Consider the following 25,251-nt stretch of genomic DNA (forward strand, 5'->3'; position numbering starts at 1 on the left):
GTGATTTATAATCCTGTTTGCCTGTTCTTATACTCATTTAGAAAAGAAAAATAAATTATAGGGCCAGTCCATTTATCTAGATTCAGATTGGCAACTTCAATGATACAGAACTAAGATCCATACTCAAATAGAGAGGGAAAAGCCTTCTTTTTGTAATAGTAGTGGAAAATGAACCCAGGAACATTATCACTGAACTGCATCCCCTGATCTACATTCCTAGTCCTTTCTATTTTTTGAGAACAAGTCATGCTAAATTGTCCAGGTTGACCTCAAATTTGCAGTCCTCCCATCTCAGCCTCTGGGGTTGGGAGATTATATGTGAGTGCCACCAAATCAAGCTGGAAAATCACTCTTAATAGCTTAGAAAATAGTTTAAAAGTTCAGGTTCTTTCCTTTTGTAATCACATGGCCCTGAATATTTAGTTATGTGTAAATTCTAGTCTCTACTGAACACTGTTGATTGGCCTCCTTATTTTTTGAGTCAAGTGGCCATGCTAATCCTCATTTTATTAAAATGTCCTTACCCTTTCCACATACATAGCTATATTCAGACAGCTCTCCTTTGTACTTTCCCTAGATTACTTCTTACTCTACAACTTTCCTTTTTCCATATATGGTCTTTTTATCATCTGAATCATATGACTCCATGTCTCCTGTTAAACACTAAGGAACCTGAATCAAATTGATGTTCTCCCTCTACTACTTCATTAGGGATTTAAAAAGAAAAAGCAAAGATCTGGAGAAGAGTTTTCATGGTAGTTAAGCTAGCTTTAAATTATCTAGTACAGCCAGAGTGTTAATGTACTTGAGCCATTCTCTCATGCTGATCTGTTCTGTTTCTGATCATGACATAGCCCATAGTCCAAGTTTGTGCAGGTTGTTACTTACGATTGTATTCCTGAACACTGTGCACTGGAGAAATAATAAATCTATTGCTGCTTCAAAGAGTGGTTGTACCGGTCTCTTTTTTCCATGTAGGGCAAGGCTAGTGCCTGATCTTTAAAATAAATGTGTAAGAAAAGGTTAGTCTCCAGAAGCCTAATCATTGCCATCAACAGCAAAGCATTGCTGGAGGGAGGCTCCGTGCTCACGGGCATTGCAGAAGCAGCAGAGTAGAGCGCTGCCCCTGCAGTGCACAGAAACTTGGTTAAGCAATTTTAGGGAGAGAAGATGCCAACAGCTTTACTTTCCTTTTTTAAAAAAATTTTTTTTTTCCTTTTTTAAAAAATTTTTCCTTTTTTTAAAATATTTTCAAAAGAGAATAATTTCAAAATTGAAAGCCTGAGGCTTCTGAGCATGACCAACTGAAACATTCAATTAGAATCTTCTTTAGAGGCTGAAATTTTAAAAAAAGAGTTATTTCCTTAAACAACAGCACAAAAATCAATGTGCAAATAGGACAGAGAAAGAAACATACTACACTGAGTGCTAGCAAGCATTTTGTCCAAATATAGTCTTATACTTTATAAAGTTCTGCATTTTGTACCTTTTCAACTACACTTGTGGTTAAATTTGAAAACTTCACAGCTGTGCTCCATTGAAAGGTTTATTCTGAAATCCACTACCAAAGGTCAATTTGGGGGGAAACGCAGTCACACTACTTTTTCAAAATATATTTTATTACTACACAGTTGCAGTACATAATGGTTACGTTTATCGCAGGGACACGGTCCACGTACACAGCACATCTTGATTCTTTATTTAGTCCCTACCCCTCCCTCCGTCTCTGCTCCTTCCATCTCTTGGCCCCCCCTCTCATTTGCAAAAGATCCATCTTCTTTTCTGTATTCTTTCTTTAACCCATTTCCCTTCCCTCCCTTGGCCCTCCCAGTATCTCTTACCCGCTTCCCTTTTGAAAGGATCTCTCTACTTCCTATTAGCTAGCTTTTATTTTGTTCTTTATTTATATTTTGGATTTCTCATATGAAGAAGCCATGCGATGTTTAAACTTGTGTGCCTGATTTATTTCACTCAGTATTATGATCTCAAGGTGCAATTTTTAATTAGAAGTGAAGTTCTCAGCGGGACAAAACTGTGCTGCTGTTTAAGAATACTTTTTGAGCTTTCAGAATATATTTTAGAAAATGAGCAAGAGCACATGTTGCCTTCAGCAGAAATTACACTTGCCCATAATAATTTGTTTGGTATTTTACTTTCTCTTCTCTACCACCTTGTAGTAAAGTTTAGAACTACTTGGATATTTTGTTTTATTTTATTAAAAGAACTAAACTTAGCAAGTTTTTGACTATTAAAATATTTTTATAAAACGAACAAGAAACTGGTTCAAACATTTGGGTCCTTCCTTCCTTCCTTCCTTCCATCTTTGCTCCCTTCCTTCCTTCCATATGGAAAATCTTGTAGAGACTCACAGTATGGGCAGTAAATGAATTTAACGAAAAAGAAACAGAGTCAAAAAAGATTTCTGCTCTCAGACAAAAGGTGAGACAGAAGAGGTCTGCTATGTGAGCAAGGCAGTGGGGGTTTTTTGTTTGTTTTGTTTTGTTTTGTTTTGTTTTGTTTTGTCTTGAGACAAATTCTTGCTACATAATTAGGCTGGCTTTGAACTCACTCTGTAGCCCAGGCTGGTATCGAACTTATTCAGCCTCCGGAGTGCTGGGATTACAGGTGTGTATCACTATTCCTGGTGGCAGTGCTGTTTTTAAAGAGAAAAGTAAGGGCTAGAAGAAAAGAGAGGTTCACTTTGATGGAGGCCTGCACAAAGTAAGGTGCCCTACTAAGGGAGCTTAAGGCTAGTGACCTAGAGATCAAAGAGGAGAATAAGGTAGGGCCAGAAGGTCTTCTGTCTTTTTTGAAGTTTGTGAAGACGGCATCCTGGCTATAATGTCAGGAGGTTGGGGTAACGTGAGATCATGCGTGCTGTGAAAGAAGTGTTAGTGGCTGTTTTGCTGTAAGTCTCTGAAACAGCTCATTTGAGCGCAGAGCCCATGGCTGTGATGTACAGTCAAGTGGAGCCCAGAATGGCCTCTCTCTGGTTACTTAGTCTCCATATTCCTTCAGCCCTTTCCTCTTTCCTTCTTTTCTTTCTTTTTGAGTTTGGTCAACTTTTTGGTTGTTTAAAAGTCCTTTTACAGCAGTTAATAAGTTTCAAGTGTAACCTTTCTCTACCATTCACTTGTCTCGTTTCTGTGGAATCTTGCTTCTCTCAGATCTTAGATATTTAAATATAAGTGATATACACTATGCGTTTACATAACTATCATTATAAAACTATCATTCTTATAACTATCATTTTAAAATTCAAAATTAAATAAATAGATAATCAGATAAGATCTTCCTAATAAACGCATTTAAATTGCCATGCTTGTCATTCTTCTAATAAAGGGGGGAAAAAGCCCTACCCCCAAGAACCAAGGGAGGAAAATGCTTGAATTTGCTAGCAAATAAAGCTAGGATGCAATGAATTTTTTCAAGGAGCTAGCTTATTATTTGGTATATCTTCTCACCTTAGATCATCCATTTCCCATTTTCCTTCTCACAGTGTATTTTAACTAGATTCCAGAGAATCCAAGGTAGAGATACGCAAACCATCATTTGCATTACAAATTATAGTCTGTATATGTAGAAGTTATAAAGCAATCTAGTGTGTGATCAAGAAAATTTTCAAAATGGACCATGTAAAACAATGTGATTATTTAACTCTTGTGCAAAATGTTTTGTAATCATTTTTACTACAGATCTAGTTGTCTTATTAAGGTTCATTCTGTTACAATAAATCCAAATATAGCCATCTGTTTCAAAATGATTTGTGAATAACTAAAGACTCCACAGTTCCATGAAGCAGGTTATAATCAACGCTGTGGGCACACATTAATACTAAAGTTAGGACTAGAATTGTCTGTGGGATAGAATAGGATTATCAGCCATAGCCCTTAAGCAGATTAAGCCTACATTCTGTCTTCAGATTAATTTCTGCCTTACACAAAGACCTGAATCACTTTATTCTGTGCACAAATACAACTATAATAAGTAACATTTGACTTCTTAGAAATCATATGGTATCAGCTGGTAGAATAGGTCATAAATGTTATTTATGTGTTTAATTTTATTTAGAAACCTCACATGGCAAACAAGAACCTCTTCAGGAAGGAAAAGGAAAGAAAGGTGAGACTGCATTCAAAAGGTACAACATATAAGGATAGATACAGTCACCTCTACCCCTGCACTGTATAATCTCTCAGTGAATAGAGCTAGGTGTGTATACTAGTATGCCCTGACTGCTTCTCTCGGGCATGTGTAAGTCTTAACCCCTGGCCAAAAAAATCTCAAACTTCTTTTAGCCTGGCTTTTAGCAAAAGTCCCACTGAGAAAAGTGCTGCTGGTGGGGAATAATGTAGAGAATGTCTAATGGAATATCCATTCCTTGTAGATATTATAGTTATTATCTGTGGGCTAAGCTAACTACTGATTGCTTTCACCAACAAGCACTTTGGGATAAAGTCCTCAACTTCCCTGATAGCAGTGGAGGTAAAATGTTCATTACAGCAATAATGACCTAGTATCACATTTTCTCAAGGGTAGTATGTAAAATTTATCCCCCTCTGCAAAATCCTAGGTGAAAAACTTCATTCAGAAACAAGGACAGGGAAATGTTTTTACCTCTGAGTGATTATGTCACAAGAGTCTCTAATGGTAGTATTTCCCTTTTCATCAAGGCTGTCTGGAAGCTCAGAAGCAAATTGGTACCTCAGATTCAAATCTGTACAATGACCTAAATATCAATATCTGCCTTATAGGTTTTTCTATATTCTTCTTATGTTGGTTTTCTATTTTAAGTTACATTTTTTATCCTAGGTTCATTTATATATTTTCTATATTTTTTACCATTTCTTTAAAATAGGGGGAATTTTTTAAAGTAATTTGTAGCTTGTAGAAACAAATCCAAGGTTCCAAGCCATATCAGTTAGATTTATGTTAAGTTGCTATAGTAACCAATTAACTAAAATGGAAATACAGGTGTGAATACCTACCATTGACTTGTTCAGAGTACATTAAATAGGACTATTTTGAAGTATATATTTTCTTTTTTATATATTTTGACCAATTTTGCATGCTTATATCTGGTACTCTGAGCAACTGATGTGAAAACAACAATATGCAGTATAATAGCCATTGGTGAATTCCTACCATCCTGTCTAGTGAAACTCTGTATTATCTCTAGTGTTTTTTAAAATTATTATTTTCTTATTCTCTTTAATGGTTTGATCAGTCTTCCATTCCTACATCTGGTAATCTGAGCAACTTCGTTGAAGATAACAATTTGTAATATGACAAGCGCTGTTAACCCCTATCATTTGGTTTGAATCCCTGTATCATTTTTAATGTCCTTGCTTTGTTTTGTTTGTATTTTGCTATTGTTTTCTCTTTAAAATAAGAAAAAGAAAATCTAGTCCCCAAGTTATAGTTACATAGTCCTTCTTAGAAATCTTAGCTTTATCTGAAAGTGGTGATAGAGATGTCATGTTTACTTCACCAGAGAACCAGGTCAAAGAATAAAGACTCATCACAGAGAAAAAGAAATCAAATTATGAATACTTTGGGTTACTGCCTGAACAAGCATTTTCTTAAATGTTTCCAAATTTTCAAAGATTTAGGTTTAATTTCAGATCTATAGTGATCTCTTTTTAAATACAAGTAGAAATCACCTAAACTGCCCAGAAGACATAATTGATAATTCTTCTCTACTTATAATCCATGTATTTTTAACTAATATGAAAGTAGAAGATATATTTACTTTTCTAAACAGGATTACTACTGAGTAATGCTTATTGGAACACTGTGTTTTAGGGAAAGAAAGCATTCCCCATGTTACAGGCATCCATGAATTGCACCTAAAAAATCTCAAAAATTAACCTGAAGACAAGTGAAATTTAAACTGAGTGAATTTCTCAACGGTAAAACCCTTGATCCATCCAGGGTGTTTTCACATTCTCTGAGTTAAAAACAAGGTCATTCAGCTCAACTAGTACGTTTCACTGCTCTGGGTTGTCCTCTTCATACTATTAGGCAGAGTGAAGTGGATGCATCCTTTGCAGATTCTAACTGGAATACCCCTTTTCCTCCACTGTCTTCTTTGTTATACTCCTTTCCTTCCCTGTTTTCCTGTCTCTCTGTCTTGGTTACTTTTCTCTCATTGTTGAGACAAAACACCTGGCACCCAAAATTAAAGAAGGAAAGGTTTATTTAGCTCACAGTTTGTGCAAGTTTCAGTCCGTACTCGGCTGGCTCCAAGGCAGAATGGCACATGGCAGAGGGCAACGGTTCATGGAAGCAGAAGATAGCAAAAAACAACATGGCAAAACTGGGGAGGAGTGGTGGCAAGCAGCCTCTTTCTCTCCGTTACATATGCAAACTATCCACCCCAGGGCGGGTATAGCACTGACATCTGTAATCCCAGCATTGGATCATGGATAAATCATAAATTCTAAATGCCTGCCCCATGACTGCATGAGGCATTGGGGGGACATCCAGACACAAACCGTAACACTCTCTTTTCCTCTTTTTACCTTCCATTCCCTTCGGTCTCTATCATGCCTTAATTCAGCCAGCCTTATGGCACAGCAGTTGCCTTTATCCTTAACTGTACCAACATTACATTGTCCCCGTAGAAACCTTTTGTTACCTGCAAGGATGTGGAAAGGGCTAGGAGCAACAAGGCTGTGTATCCCCTTCTCCTTTGCCTACCTCATCTCTTCTGGATAACTTACCTATTATCCTTCTTTCCTGCCCTCTGTCCTGGGCCCAAAGGACATGGAAACTATCCTTCATGTTCTTCCCATTTGGGTACTGAGTTTAATTTGCCAGTTTTGCAATAGCAAATGAAACACCCTTTACTCTAGAGTCTAAACTTTATAAAAAAAAACATAAAATGCAAATAAAAGATCAACTGATTTTAATAGCCAATTAGATAAGAGCACTTAGATTTATTTTTTTCAAAAATCACTATTACTAGTAGTATTGGTTAATGTGGGGTCTGTGGAGAATGAGATAATTTCTTTTTATTTGGTAAGACTATCCAAAGGAGCTTAGAAAATAGTACGTTACTTGAAGTTCCTGGCAATCATAGGTTTATTCATCAACCAGAATTCTGTCTTGTTTGTCAACTTGTATTGGAATGAGATAATGTGAATGTTTAAGGTTCTCCTAAAGGAAAAACAGCAGGAGGAAAAGCACCAATAAAGAAATCACCTGCTGGATCTACAGATACATCACCCACTCCAGTGGCACCACTTCCGCCTAAGCCAGGATCTGAAGAATGGGTCTATGTATGCGAGCCAATCCCAGAGGTATGGCAGTTTGGAATCAAACTAGAACAATTCATTATTTCCCATATTTATAGGAAGACTCACATCATTTTTTGCAACACCCAGAAAAGCCTTTTATAGCTAGTAGTATATATGTTCTCACCAAAAAGCTGAGACAGGCTGTGGTTCAGTGGTAGAGCACTGGCCTAGTATGTGTGAGGCCCTGGTTCGAGCTCCAGCACCACAAGCGAACTAAGAGACAGACCAACAAACAACAAGCACTAAAATAAATTTTCTAGAAACTTCTCATTGGAACACAACTCGTTTTCTCATTTGAGACTCTGAGTCATGCTTTAAACTGATGTTAAGTGATGTTAAAATCAGCAGAGAAAATGATTGCTGTGAGGACCCATTTTCCTCCTGAGAACAAGCAGAGATGCAGTTTCCCAGGAGAAAAGGACTTCCACTGAAGACACATTCAACAAATGCAGCACCCCATCAATGTTCCTATGCCTGCATTAGCATGGTTTTAGATGGAGTTGAACTTCTGAGTTTTAGAACCAGGAAGATTTTTGGGTGGGGAAACACTAGGAAACTCAAGGCCTTTGTACTGAGCTATACCCCTAAATTGCCTGAGCTAGAATTGAACTTGGGATCCTCCTGCCTCAGTCTTCCAGAGTGGTACGATTACAGGCATGTGCCCAGCTCAGGAAGAAACTTCTGAAGGTAAGTTCATAAAAATGCAGCCAGCTGTCCCACCTGAGGGCCTGAAAAGAGTGTGCTAGACAAGGACACATCCAACAGAATCCTATTGTTCTCTGACATCCAGCTCTAAAACCCAGTGGCTGCCTAGGCACTCTGGTTGTTTTAACAGACAACTCATCTCAGGAAACTCATGGGAATTTTGTCCTTAATGCAGTGGTAACATGCGTAGAGAGACTGGATTACACATCTTTAGTATTTGGCATTTCATGATTGGATATGACCTCTACGGTCCACATGTTTGGTTCCCTGGATAAGTAAATGCATAGCCAGTAAGAGAATAATTGTACAGCAAGTTTATATTTAATGCCTTCTACACTTTATTTCACTTGTGTTATTTCTTTATTTTAATTGTTTATTTGCTTTACCTGAGATAATTTAAAAGAAATTTTCTAAGTTTCATGACACATACAGCACGGGTAGAGTGTCTGTCAGAGAAATAACTCATCACCACCCTGGAAAGAATACCTCATTTGAGGCAGTTTTCCAGCTAAGGCAAGGTGTGATGATTCACTTAAATCCTTGAGGACCAGTTAGATACTATCTTAATTACTGGAAAGACTGTATTGTGGTGAACTAGACAGCCATAGCTTCTGACTTTATGAAATTGATATAGAGTAGAATACAGACAAAGAGTTACAATTAATATCATAATTATTATAATAATAGGAGTAGATGGTGCTAAGGGAGAATCTCAGAACATCTAAAGTGATCTTGCAAACTTATTGGGTAAGAGGAAGTTTGCTGGAAGGAATTATTTCTGTGCTGAAACTTGAGGAATTATTTGGAACTGGAATTAGCTGGGGGAGGGGAGAAAAGAGGAAGAAGAAATTTCACAGGGAACAAACACATTAAGTAGTTGCAAATTGCCTCTTGATCTTATTTAGTAGTAGTTCACCTTTGACCCAGTTATTCAGAAACCTTTTCATCTTTGAAACGATTTTTATGCTTTACCATTTAACAGGAAGTACCTGAGTTTTTAGTACCTTACTGGCAATTAATAGAGAATACCTACATAAACACCACCAAAACAGCGCTCAGGAATCTGAGAGAAGATCAGCATGCTCTCCTTGCTTACTTGTATGACATTAGGTGAGTAAAGTTTCCGAAGTCAGAATTTTATAATCTATAAGTATGACACAGAGGAGCCATCTCATTCTCTTCATGTCTTGTAGAACAAGTTTCCAGCAGCTTCTAAGGCAGCCAGATTACAAGCAAGAATTTGTATCTCAATGGCAAGCCAATTTCAACGCTCTTCCTGAAGACCTGTGGGATGATGAGGAAACAAAGGCTGAGTTACACCAAAGATTAAATGTAAGGACACTGTGACCTGCTGGTCACACCACACTTTGATACCTTGTCCTGCAAAACCTCAATTTATTCCCTTCTTACACTCACAAGTTGTTCAAAGTCATAATGGTTTGAACTCGTAACTAGTTAACTTTCCAGAGCAGTGACTCTTTCACTGTTTCAGCTCAGAACGAGAACATGTGGCAGCACTCCCAGGAAAAGGAGACAGAGTCAGCAGTGTAAGAGTGTTCTTGGACTCTGGCTTCTAGGTTCTTGTACCTTTTATTGACCTATGTGGCTTTGTCCATTGCCTTAGGTGAATCACATGTATATCTTCAATACAGTTATACAGTTAGGTAATGGAAAGGATAAGAAAATCCTAAGGATTGCCTCTATGTTACAGATCCCTTGAAAGCAGATACTAAGTCCTACACATTTTTGTACATTCAGCAAGCTCAGTGAGTGGCACTTGATAGGTAGATTTCTGTAAGTTCAAGAAAGGAATATATTACCCTGATGCTTTGTACAGGGGCCTCCAATGCATGCAAAGCTTAATTTCAATTTATCTTAATTTTCCTGTGTAAATAGATAGATCCCACTATCCCATCACAATTATCTCTTGTTACCACCTTAAGTATAGGCTGCTAACAGACAAATCTGGTGGTGAGCTTATTTATTCAAGTGCTAAGAATATTGCCGAACTCTATACCATGTCTCATTATCTTTTTTTTTAATCTGCTTAGAAAATTTTCACTGAGCATGCATCTTGGCCCCAGCACTGCTCAGAGTGAAGAAGGTATTTACATTCTAGTGTAAAATGAGATTGAGAATAAGCGCTAAACATATAGTAAATGTGTTGCCATTAGTTGTGAAGCTATTCTGATGGTTCTGGAGAGTCTTTACTGAGGAGGTGACATTTGAACAGCCTGAAGACAGAAGTGATGGAGTGAGCTGGGTAGATATCTGCACATGGTTGTATCACGCGCAAAGGGAAGCAGTGGTAAGGGCAGTGAGGGTGGCAGCTGCCTAGTGTATTTGAAAAACAGCAAGAAGGTTGATGTGGCTGAAGCAGAATGGGCATAGGCGAGAGGGTTGGTTATGAGGTGTCAGAGTGCGGAGGACCGTATTGCCTACGTCGTTATTAGGAAACTGGTGTGGATGTGAGCGAGGTGGGAAGCCTTGGCTTCTGGTTTTACAGAGCCTACAAAAGAGTGAAAAAAGCAGGAAGACCAGCTGGAAAACAACTTGGGACACTCTTGCAATAGAGGCCAGGTAGCATCATAGCCTGGATGACAAGGAATTGCTAAAGGGCTTCCCTACGTGGTTGGTACTCAGATGTTCTGGTAAAACTGAAGTATTTCCCTTGTTCTTAAAAGTTCTTCAAAAAGTTATACATATTTATGTAAATCCTAAAACTGCCTTTTCAGATCTTTTCTCTTACCTATTTATAAAAGCAGGCCAAAGTCAATCCTCCTGTATACTGCTTCCCCATATTAGTCAGGTCATAACTGGCAGGGAATAGGAAGATTCGGAAATTTAAAACCTCTTACTTGAGATTTTTTTTCTAATTTTAAATGCACTATATGTTTATTATAGATAAATCAGATAATAAAAAAGAAGCGAAATTTAAAGTGACAAATCTATAATCCTATTGCCAAATGTTGACTATTGTCACTACTGCATTTTGAGGCATTAAATAAGATGATGTAATTATAGTGACTTATGCGCTATGATCAGCACCTATAATCACTGTTATATTTATATGTAAATTATGAAATATACAAATAAATTATGTTACTTTAAAATTACCGAATATATTATAAATATATACATTATGCATTATATTTATCATCTTTATTATTGTTCAGAATCTGGTATGTGGCAGAACTTAGACCTTTAAAAAACATTTTTGCTATTAGATATTTTTGTGCAAAGCTTATTTTTGGACCACCTCATTAAGCTCAGACAACATGTTCTGGTAAATGGCATCTTCCATCTGTAGTATTTACTAGCAAGCCCTCAGCCCTAAGTTTAAATGCAGCTATGTATTTTTTCTCTGTCAACAATCCAACTGCCCCCAATTCACTGAAGGGATTTTTTAACCAAATAAATTTGTTGAGGAAGCGCTAAAATACATAAAACACAGCCATCCATGGGTAAAGTGAATTTGTAATAGTTAGAGACCTATTATTTGAGAGTAGAAGCAAAATAATTATTGGTTGAATAAGCTAGTCTAATACATGAGTACATCAGGTCTGTATTTGCTTTAGGCACATTTTTAAGATGAGCAAAAGATTTTAGATGGATTACCCTGAGGTGATCTGACCAGGGATTCTACAACTGAACAACACCATTTTCTTTTCTGTTCAGGATCTGCGTGACCGCCTGTGGGACATTTGTGATGCCAGGAAGGAAAAGGCAGAGCAAGAGCGGCTCGATATCATCAACGAGAGCTGGTTCCAAGACTCTCTTGTAATAACGATGAACCACTTCGCTTCACTAATGCAGGTAAGAGCGGCTGGTCACCGTGACACAGACTTTCCCCCACAGCTGCGTCCCTCACTAAACCACTCCTTTGGGAATGTTAGAGGTCTGTTCAAGGATCATTTTACACATAACAGTCTCTGCCTGATATGTGTTACAGCTTGCCAAGCAAATTAGCAGACAGAAATCATTATCCCCAAACAGGGAGCATCCCAAGCAGCTCTTATCAGCCTTGCTTGCAGATGGCCTGGGTATATGGAAAAGAACAGCAGATACAGTGTCTGCAGTTGAACTGTTTACCTCATTGATCTCTCAAAGCAGACACCTAGCATGGACAGCCCAACCTTCACAATAGGCTAGATCAGACCCAGTGGGTATTTGATTTCTAAAGACAAAACATTTTCCATTACTACTGGATTGGAAAAACAGGCTATTCATCAAGAGACCCTGATTAATTTAGATTCACACTCTACTAAATAAAAATTGCATGAGAGAAAGTAGGAAGATAGACCTTACTTTTATTCTGATATTACTGCCAGCAGCGAAGAGAGCTCAGACCTGTCTTTAGCATACAGCTTTTCCCAACTAAGCAGTGGGGAGTTTTGAGAGTTGGAGTACGATGGAGTGTGAGGGGTCATAGGCCATGTGTTTGTTCATAGGTCTCACCCAAAGTAAAAGAACATATTTTCCTTTCTTCATTACTGGATTTAGGTTTTTACTTGGAGCAAGGGACCCACTGAAGTCAGGCTCCTCCTTCACGCAAGGCAGAGACACTTCTTCCTTGATGACTAATTACATTTCAAAGGTCTTAAGACTGAGGAGTTGTAAAACATAAGTTTTTGAAAAGGTCTTTTGTAAACTGGAAGGGACCCAAGAGATGGAGGAAGTAGGTGTGTGTGTGTGGGGGGGGATATAAAGAATTAAAATGCGGTATGTACATGTACCAAATGCTCACAAAGTAGTCAGCATGTATGGTAAATATGGACTAATAAAAATAAAAGCTTCACATCTCAAAAAGATAGAAAAATGTTTCTGCCGTGATGAATTTTCTACAGTACCCTAAGTGTTCTAAGAAAAGAGAGGTCAGGAGTCTAGTGTCAGGCAGAAACCTGTATAAAACTGAATCGAGCTGAGGTGAACATCATGGGTATCCAGGTGAAGCTATGCAGATACGGTTATATTTTTCCTAAAAGAAATCAATGGAGATGGAAAATGGAAAACATTTCTGGTCTTCAACTGATTAACTTACAAAAGGAGATACTGCAGGAAATGATGGTATTTATCTGGCAAATGAGATCCTACCTTGAAAATAAAACAACAAAAAAACCTGTATAAACATACAAATGGGGAAGTCATGGTTGGCCAAGGTCACTAAAACTATGACAAGTGAAACCATGCTAAGGCGACTATTACATCAGCGGGGCTGCTCCTGCCTCTCAGATAAAATGTATGCTAGATAAAATGTGTGTGAATATTTTATGTTTATTAGTTCATCTTTGCAATACATAATGACTATTTTCATTGTGGGTATTTGGTACAGGTACATGCCACATCGTAATTCTTTTTATACCCCTTTCCCTTCCCTACTACCCACTTTACCTGCAATCTCTAGAGGCTGTGCACAGAAGTTGTTCTGCAAATACTTTTCAACAAATAGACAATGAATGCCAGCAGTTCTAGCCTACCAAGAGACCTTCCATGGTGCTTAGGCCAGATCACAGAGGGCCTGAAAGACAGCAGAAACTTGAGACATAGGAGCAGCCCTGCTGATATAATAGTCCCCTTAATATGGTTTTGCTTTCACAATTCTAGTGACCTTGGCCAACCATGGCCTCCCCATTTGTATGTTTGTATAGTTTTTGTTTGTTTTATTTTCAAGGTAGGATCTCATTTAACTGGTTTCAAACTACCTCAGCAATTCTCTCATATAGCTGAGTGGGTCTGGTGGTCCAAAAATATTCAATGGAAAATTCAAGAAATTAACGATGCAAAAATTTAAATTGCACACCATTCTGTGGATCATGATAAATTCACTTGCTGTTCTACTTTTTACTACCTCAATCTCCATCTCACCTGGGATGTGAATTGTCTCTTTGTTGCATTCACACACACTGTATATGTGTTATGATTTAATTCTGAAGTGCCCCCCGAAAGTTTCATGTTCAGAGAAGGGGTCTGGTTGGTTGAGGTGTGTCACTGCTGGCAGTTTACAAGGGTGTTCTCATCCCTGGCTGCTCACCTGTCTCTCTCTCTTTCTGCTTCCTTGCTGGCACACCATGAACACCGTTCCCCTGCCGTGCCTTTCTTCCATACCCTTTCTGCCTTGGAGTCCATTGATTGTGGACTGAGTCATCAAAACTGTGAGCCAAAATAACCCTCTCCTTCTTTGAGTTTTCAGTGCTGGATATTTTATCCCAGAGATAGAAAGTGAAACATTCACTGACTGTCTTAGAATGTAACTTCCTAGGAAATTGGAGACTATGTTAGCACTGCAATGCTGGAGACAGATTTAAAATCAGGTTAGCAGGACAAGGAAGACCTATCCTGCAATGTTAGGAATCTGGATTGGGCAGAGAGGATGAAATTCAAGAGATCACATAAACCAGAGGACAGAGCTGATGCACAAAGCATGGACTGTGCCAGGGTTTAAAGTAAGATCCCCAAGTAGCCTAAGCCAGCCTGGCAACATTCTCAGGATGCAGTTTGAGTAAGCAGAGATCAGGTGTAGGGAACAGGTGTGTCAAAAGCTTACAGCAGAATTATCTGAAATCCAACACAGTAATAAAGGCACAGAGGGTAGACCATTTTTATAAATCATTCTTATGAGTACAAACCATACATGACTCTCTTGGAAATGGTATGACTCTTACATTTCACTAGTGTCTAGATTCAGGGCTCTCATCCTCAGAAACTGAAGTAATATCCAACAACAACTAGAAGAAAAGAAAAGGCAAAGAGCTGTGAATAACAGCTAACATCTGCTAAATTCTTATTGAATAAATACCAGGCACTGTTCTAAGGACTTTCAGGTAGAACACATTGAACTTGCTAATTTTTCCTAAATGGGAATCCTGATACAGTTTGGCAATGTCTTAATAACTTTCCTCATCTCTCAGACAAAATATCTGAAGCCTACAACTTAAAGGAGGAGAGATTTATTTTGGCTCAGTTTCAGAAGTCTCAAACTCTGCATGGTTGGGTATTTCCAAAGTAGGTAAGGGAGGGTAGTAGGACCTGGCAGAGAGCTGCTAACATCACAGAGACCAGGAAACAAAGAGTGAAAGGCGATGCTGGGGAGGAAGATATACATTTCCACGTCACGTATCCAGTGACCTGCCTCTCCCTGCTATGCCCCACCTTCCAGTAGCACAGTCGGTGGCTGAACTCCCAGTGGATAAATTCATCAATGAAAACAGTGCCTCCACAATCTAATCCCCTTCCAAAAGACCCACATCTGAGCTCACAAGACGTTGGAGAGACATTCCCTATCTAAACCACAGCAAGCAGCTTACTCAGACTTAGCTATAAAGTGAATCAAATTATGCTCCTTAAAATAAATTAATCTTTTATAAATTAATCACTATACTAAGGGAAACCTAAGGCACGAATTCCAACCAGCACAGTCCCAAATAACAATTGAATAAAATAGACTACTAAACCTATCATTATTAAAGAGGTCAGCTAAGCTAAGGAGGACATAATGTCCTTATTCCTACATTTATTTACCAAATAATATAATACTATGTCTTAATCACCAAGATTTTTAAAAACCTCTCTCCACTTTTCTTCAACTCTCCAAGGCTATTTGTCAATATCCAGTTTGTACAGACTGGGTTTTTTTTTTGCCTCCTATTCATTGTGATGTGGTATTGTACCATTCCATAAGTATAATTTTCAAGGCACATTTTCTCTCTGCAGTTTTAATAAAACTAAGCACGATATGTAAATTTATTGTCAAACTATGATACTATTCTATATTTGAATATTTTAAAATGTAATTTAGATTCCTTGCAATAAAAAAGAAAAATGCTTAGTTTTCCTGGTCATTTGGAAATACTAGTTTGAAAAATTACTTAAACATATATTTATACTCAAAATCCAAGGAGACTAAAATATGTTCTATAATTTAAAACACTATGTGAATGTTCATTGTGTTTTATAAAATAGATTCAAAATAACAAAATGAAATGCCTGTTTCACTTGGCTGGAAAAGTGTAATAATGTGAAGGACAGCTTTCCAGGAGCAATTTGGCTTATCTTTTTCCATGTTGCAAAGCTTAATGAACCTATTGTTTTTTGTTGCAGCCTGTAGTCCATGGTATTTGGTTTTGTTTTGTTTTTTTTTTTGGTACCAGGAATCAAACTCACGACCTTGCGCCTTCCAGGCAGGCACTGTGCTGCTGAGCTATATCCCTGGCCCAACAGCCTGTAGTCCAAAAGCAGTCATTTTTTTTGTTCTCAGTGCTAAATACGATAGTGGAAGGTTATCTCTGATAATGGAATTGTTTGGCATTTGTGATGGATCCCTTCATAAATGTCCTTTGGTTAGGTTCAGTTAAAGACTTTGAACACTAGGTCAGTTTTGCTCTTTTATGTAAAGATATTTCTAGAAATAACTAGATATCATGGAATACACCTTCATAAAGGTTCAATAATTTATTCCTTAGATACTGCCTAAAGCAGCCTCACCACCTAACTCAGTCTGGAGATTGTGCTTTATACTACTGGAAAAAAAAGCACAGATGGGTCACATGACCTAATATCTAGTAGGAGAATGGTTTGGAAAACCTAGGGTCTGTGTTTGTAGTATAGATTACTGCCTATGTGCAAAGTCTTCCTGTTTGTGCTCTTCAGCATAGGCACACCACTGTGGAAATGACAGGTAGGAAGGTGCCACATGCCAGGTGTTGATGCTCATTTTGTCCCCAACTTGTCTATGCTGTTCCATTTCCCTCAAGGTACTTACCTGGCAAACCCAGCACAGGAGTTCACTTGTAACCAATGGAAGAAATATACCTCTACCTTATATATTAAACAAGAGTAAAAGTGTAAAAAGGGAACTATTTATTATACTTTATGTGATGTTTTTCATGTCTCCACAATTAGGCTATATTGTCCTAGAGTACCACAATCTAGTATTGTGTTTTATTTTTTTATTTCTATATGTAGCACTTTCAGTGTCCCCCAAATCAACTAACATGTTATCTATGACAAAAAAGACACTTCCATGTTTCTTAATGTATTGTTTGATTAACCTTAAGGTATGGAAAGAATTCCTAGTATCAGAATAATGAAGAATATGCACTACTTCAAGCATCATGTACATGTAATCTTTTGTCACAATATAAAAAGACATAGAAATGTCACATTAGGTGGCATCATGCTCGATAAGGACAAAGAGCACAAAATCACCAGTTATCTTTCATTTTATGAATATAACACATACAGCCTGTGCCTTTGCTTAACTTCCAGAAAATTAATTTCAACCTAAGTGTCTTTAAGATGGCACTCACGGAGTATTATATGGAAAATGTGTATGGATCACTCTGTTCTTTCTTGGGTATTAACAATAACTTTTGTTATTAAAGGCAGAACTGAACCGTTTCCAAGATACAAAGAGATTTCTTCAAGATTATTATAGGGCAATGGAATGCAAAAACCCTACAGAGGATAATAAGAAATTTACTCGAATCACATTGGCTCAACTGGATACAAAAGATATTTCAGAAACCCAGATTAGGTAAGGCAGGTCATCATGGTACACAGTAATTATTTTGAACATAAAGCTTGGTGATTTCAAATTATTGTTACTAATAAAAGTATCACATTCCTTTCCCTAAAAATTCAGAAGTTCAAAAAAGCTCTTGAACTTTTTTGTAACTTCAGTGTATTACTTACTTAAAACTACTAATATGGATTATTTATCTGTTTATAGGGAATATTTATTTGTTTTGCTGCAGGAGCAGAGTGTGGTTATTATGGAGTGCCTTCCGTCTTTGCTGTGGGGATTAGGAAGTATATGATACATCGAAATTCTGAAATACTTTTAGCACCAAGAATCTGTGGTAGCGGATTATGAGCTTGCAGCACTTTTATGAAAGGAGCCAAGAAGAGTGTGTGTGTTTGGGCGTGTGCACGCGCGTGTGTGTGTGTGTGTGTGTGTGTGTGTTTCACATCACATAAATGAAAATCGGAAGGGTTATTTGTGTTTTTAGGATATTGTAAAGCAGTAAAATCTCAGTTATGAGTGATTAAGACACCGTAAGACTAAAAGATTTATTAATATCCTAAAGTCAGATTCCTGCCAGTAAGAAAATGAACTTGGTGGTGGGATGAGGAAGCCAAACAAATCCTATGCAGCACAAAAGTTTGTAAATAATTATTTTCATAAACCTAGTGGGTAGGGGGTAGAGGAAGAGCAATATTGCAAATTCTGAAAGGCTACAAACATAAAAAACTGTCTTCAAGAAACAGAAGTTAGTAATGGTGGTAATTATTATGATATGTTTTCAACCATAAATCACTAAAAGAGATTTTTTAAGCTTATTTTTGCAAAAATTAAAGCAATTCAAAGGTTAATTTACCTCAACATCCTTAAGAAGTAAATTAATTCATTAAAAAGAAATTGATAAAAGTAGGAGTTAAAATCTCATATTTTCTTATGGTCAACAGGCAGGCCATGTAAAAGAAAAAATGAATTGTGGTTATTGACAGAAATAAGGAAAGAGATTTTAAAAACAATACACAAGCACTGAATGTTAAGTTTAAAACTCCAAGATAAACCACACAATTTATATTGACTTTGTTTCCTTTTTACAAGTTTGCTTAATCAATGCAAATGATCGGGGTCACACCAAAAAATAAATCCATAGGATATTGAATACAATTTGAATTCAGACAGCTCTGATTTGAATCCTGGATCTGTCACTTACTAACTATATATAAATAAATTAAGACAATTTTCTTGTCTGGTCAAGTCACTCTAAGCCTCAGTTTTCTTATCTGTAAGGTAGGGTTGTGAAGAATAAAGAAAATAAAATCTACAAACCATTTGGAACCCTGTGTGGAATCAAAAGGTTTGAAATCTAGAAATAGGAACTCTCAATTAAATGGTGACTATTTTATTGCATAATTTTGCCTGTATGAGATATTTTAGGTGTAAGTACTGCCTGTTTTTACTTTGCTTATTTTATTCCGCCTTGTTCCAAAAAAAAAGATTTGAGGTTGCCAGAACACAATAGTGTTATGCAATGATCTAAGGTCCATTTGTTCTCTTTCTAGGCTTTTTCTTTGTAGGGCCATGTTAACCCTACCAGGCCCCCTGTGTGTGAAAAACACGTAAGAAGGAAAGTATGTATCCTCTTCTTAATAAAAATGCAAGAGAAATGTTTGGCAAGCTGTTGAATGAGAGCTTCGAAATTAAAAACAATGAAAAGTTTCAAGGGCAATGTGAACCAACAGCACCAATCAAAAGAGGCCAAATTTCAGTGTCTGGAGTGGCGGCACATTCTGTTCTTAGCACAAAATAGCAAGTCATGGGAAAGTTATTAGTGTTGGTTGGTAGAACAAAACTGCAAAGAACAGCCAGTTCTTGTTTTCTGCAGAACAACTCTGCACCAGTCTCAACCTCAAATCACTGCTATCTGCTGGAACTATCAGTCATTCGCTGTATCAACCAATCAACCAACCAACCAATTAACCACAGTCTCTGAAACATGTATGGAGAAATGAGTACAGTGTTGGCTGTTTTTACATTCCAATTCTACTTTATTTCTTCCACAATCCTATAATAATGATAGTACTATTGTAACATTATATAAGAGTAGTGACAATTAATTGATAAGGAATAATAGTGGTAATATTATTATATTTGTATTATTTAAGAAGGACTGAGCCCAGAAAGTCAAGTGCTGTGTCCACGTTTATATCTACTGACAATGGAAGAAATACCTAAAACATTTTATTTTTCCAGTAAAGAAATCGTAAACCCAAATTCCTTCTCTACATGATATGCCAGTACTGTTGTCTTGCAAATCAAGGTGTTGGGAAATAAGTGTTGTACTTTATTACATGTATAGAGATGGTCATAGAGGCTTACCACATTTGAACTAATTTAGCATTATTTGATTTAACAGTATTTGATTATTGAAATATAAATATGTGAGTAGATAAACAATGGATCCTCAATACATTGACTTTATAGACATAGCAGGCCATCAGAATTTCAAGCCCTCTAAGAACCAGAAGGCCAAATTCAAGAAACACGTCTGATACTTCAAAACAAGACCAAGTTAATTGTTGCAGTGTGCATCTATCTTTCAAAATCACTGCTCTTTCCTCTAGCAACTTGAATCCACAAAATCAATACCATAGCTATTATTCACCCTGACTAATTTCAACAAAGGCATCCTTGGAAGTACTCCTTCCTTATTTCTTTTGTAAACTGAGTGTTTTACAATTTCTGTCACTAAAAGACAATCCCAATCACAAAAACACTCTACCTTGTAGATGTCTTTCCATTTCAGTTAACCTTTGAGATTCTGGAATCCTTAAGGGTGGCATATTCTCAAGCATAGCTCTAAAATTTCTACATAGGAGCAGCAGTATGGTTAAGGAAGGCAGAAGGATGACTTAACTCCGTGTTGCTACAGCACTTGACAAAACAAAGAGAAAACCTTCTCCATCCATAGTGCAGAGAGAAGAAGGCTACTGGGACTCTACCCCACTCACCACCAAAACCTGGTTACCTTTCACCATAGCCCCACTTAGTCCCCACTTATGTCATATTATCCTATTCATCCTCCGCTTTAGGATGTCAAATGACACCAGGCATTTTAAGAAGTGATGCACAGTTACATTAGCTTATACCACATTGGAAGAAGACGCCCTAGAAAAACTTCAGTGTTGTATTTTCTTGTAATCGCTGTTGTTTAGTCTTCCTTTTTATAATTACTGAGAACTAAGTCTGAAAATATTGCCTATTTGTTGTGTTTTCTCTTACCATTAAGAGTCTAGAGCACAGAAATTTGACTACAGTCTTTTGTAATCTTTTCCCCTTTAAAGAATTCTTTAAGAAAACTTTAAAACTGGACATTAGAACAAGACAACAAAATTCATTAAGGAACATGATCACAAAAATAGAATTCTGTTAAATATAATCTATTTCTGTGGTTTTGTTTTTCAAAGGTTTCCTCCAGTTCCTCGAATATCCATTTCTCCAGAAACAGCTATGCTCAGACCAAAAGTAAAAGCAATACTAAGAAACAAGATGGATTACTCACTAGAAAACATAGTGTTAAACTTTGAGGCAAATGAGAAGTTGGTCATGGACACATGGCAGCAGGCTTCCTCAGCAGTATCTCACATGGTAAGCCATGCTTGCTCGTACATTTCCTTTCAATAATACCCATTCATTAAGTACCAAGACTGGTAATATATGCTCTAAGTAGAAAGTTATATGATATTCTCAAGCATTCTATAAAAGTATGTCTTCAAGATGTATCTGCACCCACCCTCCCAAGAAAGAAGTGAAACAATTTGGCTAATAAATACTTGAGAGTTCCAAGTCCTGGGGCTTAGAGGGCCAGCTGGAAAAAATATGAGGCTGATCAAATATGAGACAATAGGGTGGGTGGGACTGTGGCCAACTAAAAGTCACACCATTGTCAAATCTCACAGCACACAATTACAATTTCTAACTGGGTGTGTCCCAAGATCCTCCTAGCTTGTCTGTCTCAGGCTTCTCTGTGTATGACCACCTCACACATAATCCTCAAGTTCTTTCTTCCTCTGTCTTTTCTTCTCACTTTTCTTTTCTTTGAAAAGTATTGTAATCATAAACTCTCACTGTCTTGCTTCTGTTTGAAAAGTATTTTAATGTAGATTTTGATACAGTAAGAAAAAATATGAAATCTTATTGCCTGGCTTCATGGACCCACTTAAAGACTTACAACCCCTATATTGGAGGAGTAGAATAAAGTCTGTACCTTTTTATTCCTTACTGTGCTCCTTCCAGCCTTCACCCTCCTTGTCCCCACCAAAGAGACCACCATCTGCCTTTTAAGAGATTATTTCCTTGATTTTTTTTTCTTTTTTTATTTTTTTTCCGGTACCGGGAATTGAACTCTCGACCTTGCACTTGCCAGGCAGGCGCTGTGCTGCTGAGCTAAATCCCCAGCCCCCTATTTGCTTGATTTTTTAGAAGAGTTTTGTTACCCAAGTCTGTATCTCGAAACACTGGAATGTACCTTTGCTTGCTTTGGGGCTTTAAATAAGTGCAATTATGCCTTGTGTCTTCTTTGTGTCTTCTTTTGTGGGACATTATTGATGAGATCTCTTTCATGTTGTTAAATGTGAAAGGATCTGTTCATTTTGTTATGTAGTGTTTCATTAAATGAGTGCACCGCAGTTAATTTAACTGGACTGCTACTGGTACACTTTTGGGCTCTAGTTTGATGCCATTCTGGACGTTGCTGCCGTGAATATCCTTATCCATGTCCACTGGCACCCATTTGCATGTATGTATAAGAGTATGTGCTGTGTTCTGTGCCAGTAGAGGACTGAGCATTGCGCTTCAGTTTTCACAGGATGATACACGCATATTTTTAGGTATATCCCATACACTATTGTTTAATAAACATATATTTCACTGTTTATATGTAAAATTTATATGATTTATCTTGTTATTTATTGTATATTTATAGTTCAAAATGTAGTTGAATGAAGCTATATATAATATTACTTAAAACTTCATCCTCAAATTTTTCTCTTTTTTTAAATTGTCAAGAGTTGTGATAAAGTCACTCATTATTGAGAGTGAATAAATGTCTCTCTGAAGTTTTATCAATTCTTGCATATTTGAGGCAGTGGGAATAATAATATACAAATTTTAAACTGTTGAAACTTTCTAGTGAATTGAATATTTTCTGATCATGAGATAATCTTTAACTATTATGCTATTTTGGAAATCATACTTTGAAATATTTACAGATCCTAGCTTTCATATGCTTTTGTTTTCAGCCTTTTTGTACTTTCTGCCTCTTGCTTTTCACGTTTTAAAGTTTGGAAGTAATGCATTCTGCTACTCCTCTCCTAGTGGACATGCTAAAAATTATACCATGAATTATTAACTTATCAAAACATATTATTCAGTCAGTAATTGATGGTGTTATTCCTAGGGCACCTATTTAATATTATTTCTAATTTACATGGGTTAAGTAAATGAATGACTTAATGTTATTTCCAATTTAAAATGAGGGAAAAGGAATTACATAATTTAAAATATTAAATACAAAAGAAGGAAAGAAAGGAGGACAATAAAAGATTTGGGACAAGCAATATAGGTAGAAGGAACATAGATAATAGAGGTACATCCCAAATACACCTACAATTACATTAATTTCAAAGGAGCAAAATGATCTGGATATAAAAAGTGTTGCTAGATTTAAATGGCATATATGATGCTTATAAGGATACTGAAATAATGTCTCCTTATTGACCCCAGAAAAGAATGGCATAATGTGGTCGTTTCTCACAGCCATGGTAGAATCCTACACCCCTTACCTAGCAGCCTAAATGCTCAGCCTTTTGTATCCTGGCCAGTACCAACTCATCAAAAGAGTTCTGTGACTGGGTAGTGCTTGCTCCATTTTCCAGGGGCATTACCAATTTTAGTGTCATGGGTCCTCCTCCTAAGTCATCAGAACTGGTTCCTGCCCAGATTTCTGACCAGTTATTTGCCTGTTTTTTGAACTCCCAGCCTCCTGTGATCCAAGACATTTCCTATCCATGAATGATTATTATCTACTCATTTAACTCTTAGTATCCAGGCAAGTTTTGTAATTTTAATCTTAGTACTTGTTTTCCCAAATACTTAATAGATTCTAAAAGTTTTCATGTACTCTAGTCTAGCACGATGCCCACATACACCATGGCACTAGCCTTGAGGTGCTGCTGCTTCTGCATTCATGATGCTGATGTCAGTATCAATGATGGTGGCCGTGACAGTAATGGTCACCACAAAGAGCACAAGTACCGAGCACCAGAGAGTGGGGAACCAGATTCAGGAGCTATAGGAAAAAAGTGAGTTATTCATATTGTTAATTAAGCTACATAAATATAATTTATGAGTCCTATGTATTACATTACATTTTATTACATTAAAATTACCTGGAGAAATGGCATTTGAAAAGATTACACTTTTAGAAAGAGAAGCTAGGCAGCACAAAGAGCATTAGATAGATCTCTTGATTAAGTTCTGTGAGTTTAGGAAAATCTTTCACCTCTCTAGATCTTCAGTCCTGTCTCTGTGTCATGGCAGATACTGTTGAATGGTTGAAAAGATTCAATGAAACAAGGTATAGGAAAATGTTTTGAAAACTACAAGCATAATACAGCATATTGTCAGAAATTTATATAAAATAGCAATATTTTCTTTTGGGGCTTCAATAAAATCTCATAAAAGAAAAAAGGCTGATTAGCAGTAAATATTACTAACAATTATATACGAACTCAGCTTTTATGTTTTGAATAGACTTTCGTGATTTTGATGTCACATGATCAAAGGCAGACAAAAAAACAAAAGTACTCATAGTTTTAACACCCCGACCCCTAAGTGCTTAAACCTCTCCTGTGTAGGAAACAAACGTCTAAGGGAGCTTTGAGTACCAAATGAGACAGGTGTGATTCGGTAAATAGATGTGAGAAAATGGTACCAGCTGGGATGACTGCACTTGAAGTGAGAGCGCATCAAAGTAGGCTTTTCTATGCAACAGTTGTACCAAGAGTTGTCCATTTAGTATGTGTTAATTTTTAGCAAAACTTTCTTCTAATTAGTAGGTAAGCACTGATTTCAAAGGAGTCATATTTAAGACTCACAACATCAAAGAATTATGTTTAAAATTCTCTCCCGCCCTACAAGCTAGATGGCAAATTATGTTAATCTTTGAAAGAGACTCAGAGTTCTTAAAAGAAAGTGGAGCATAAAAAACAGGTTGTGATAATCATTATCATCATAATCATTGTCATCATCATCATCATCACAAGGTTTTTTACCAAGGAGAAAAATGCAATTTTAAAGGAAATTGTTAGTTTACAGTGCTTTGCAAGAACAGATTAAAAATTGAATTGCTTGCAATTTAGGGGGGAATGTTAACAAGCCTGTTTTCGGCTTTACCAAGAACTTGAAAGCACAGTAGGGTCTATAACATGAAATCCATTTTTATCAGAAAGGCATCTGTGAATGTAAAACAAAATACCTGAAACAAAAAACTGGCTTTCTCTAAAACCTTCATGGATTTCTCCATGGTGCTGTTATTCTGAAGAAGCTGTGGGTTGTCTGTGTAATATGATAATTTTCAAAGAAATTCCATCAATTAGTAAATATTTTCTGTGACCATAGCACACCTTCCCCAAGATATTGAGAACTAAAACATAGGAATGGGCATAGCTCTGG

General features: G+C 36.9%; 1 protein-coding gene across 6 annotated transcripts in view; it reads left to right on the top strand.

Annotated features, from left to right (window-relative positions):
- The window catches only part of Spef2 (sperm flagellar 2), a 159,723-nt gene that overhangs the window by 83,575 nt on the left and 50,897 nt on the right, over window positions 1–25,251 (top strand). For all 6 annotated transcript variants that reach the window (XR_261209.2, XM_005386196.2, XM_013515000.1 and 3 more), the window contains exons 19-25: window positions 4,072–4,122; window positions 7,156–7,304; window positions 8,989–9,116; window positions 9,200–9,338; window positions 11,685–11,822; window positions 17,387–17,538; window positions 20,985–21,165. Coding sequence is in view for 5 of the 6 variants with exons in the window: in XM_005386196.2 (XP_005386253.1) it covers window positions 4,072–4,122; window positions 7,156–7,304; window positions 8,989–9,116; window positions 9,200–9,338; window positions 11,685–11,822; window positions 17,387–17,538; window positions 20,985–21,165 (938 nt within the window). In the remaining variant the exon portion in view is untranslated. The remainder of the gene's footprint in view (window positions 1–4,071; window positions 4,123–7,155; window positions 7,305–8,988; window positions 9,117–9,199; window positions 9,339–11,684; window positions 11,823–17,386; window positions 17,539–20,984; window positions 21,166–25,251) is intronic.

This window comes from Chinchilla lanigera, unplaced genomic scaffold (genome assembly GCF_000276665.1).
Source record: "Chinchilla lanigera isolate Chin_1 unplaced genomic scaffold, ChiLan1.0 scaffold00025, whole genome shotgun sequence".
NCBI classification, from domain to species: Eukaryota; Metazoa; Chordata; class Mammalia; order Rodentia; family Chinchillidae; genus Chinchilla; species Chinchilla lanigera.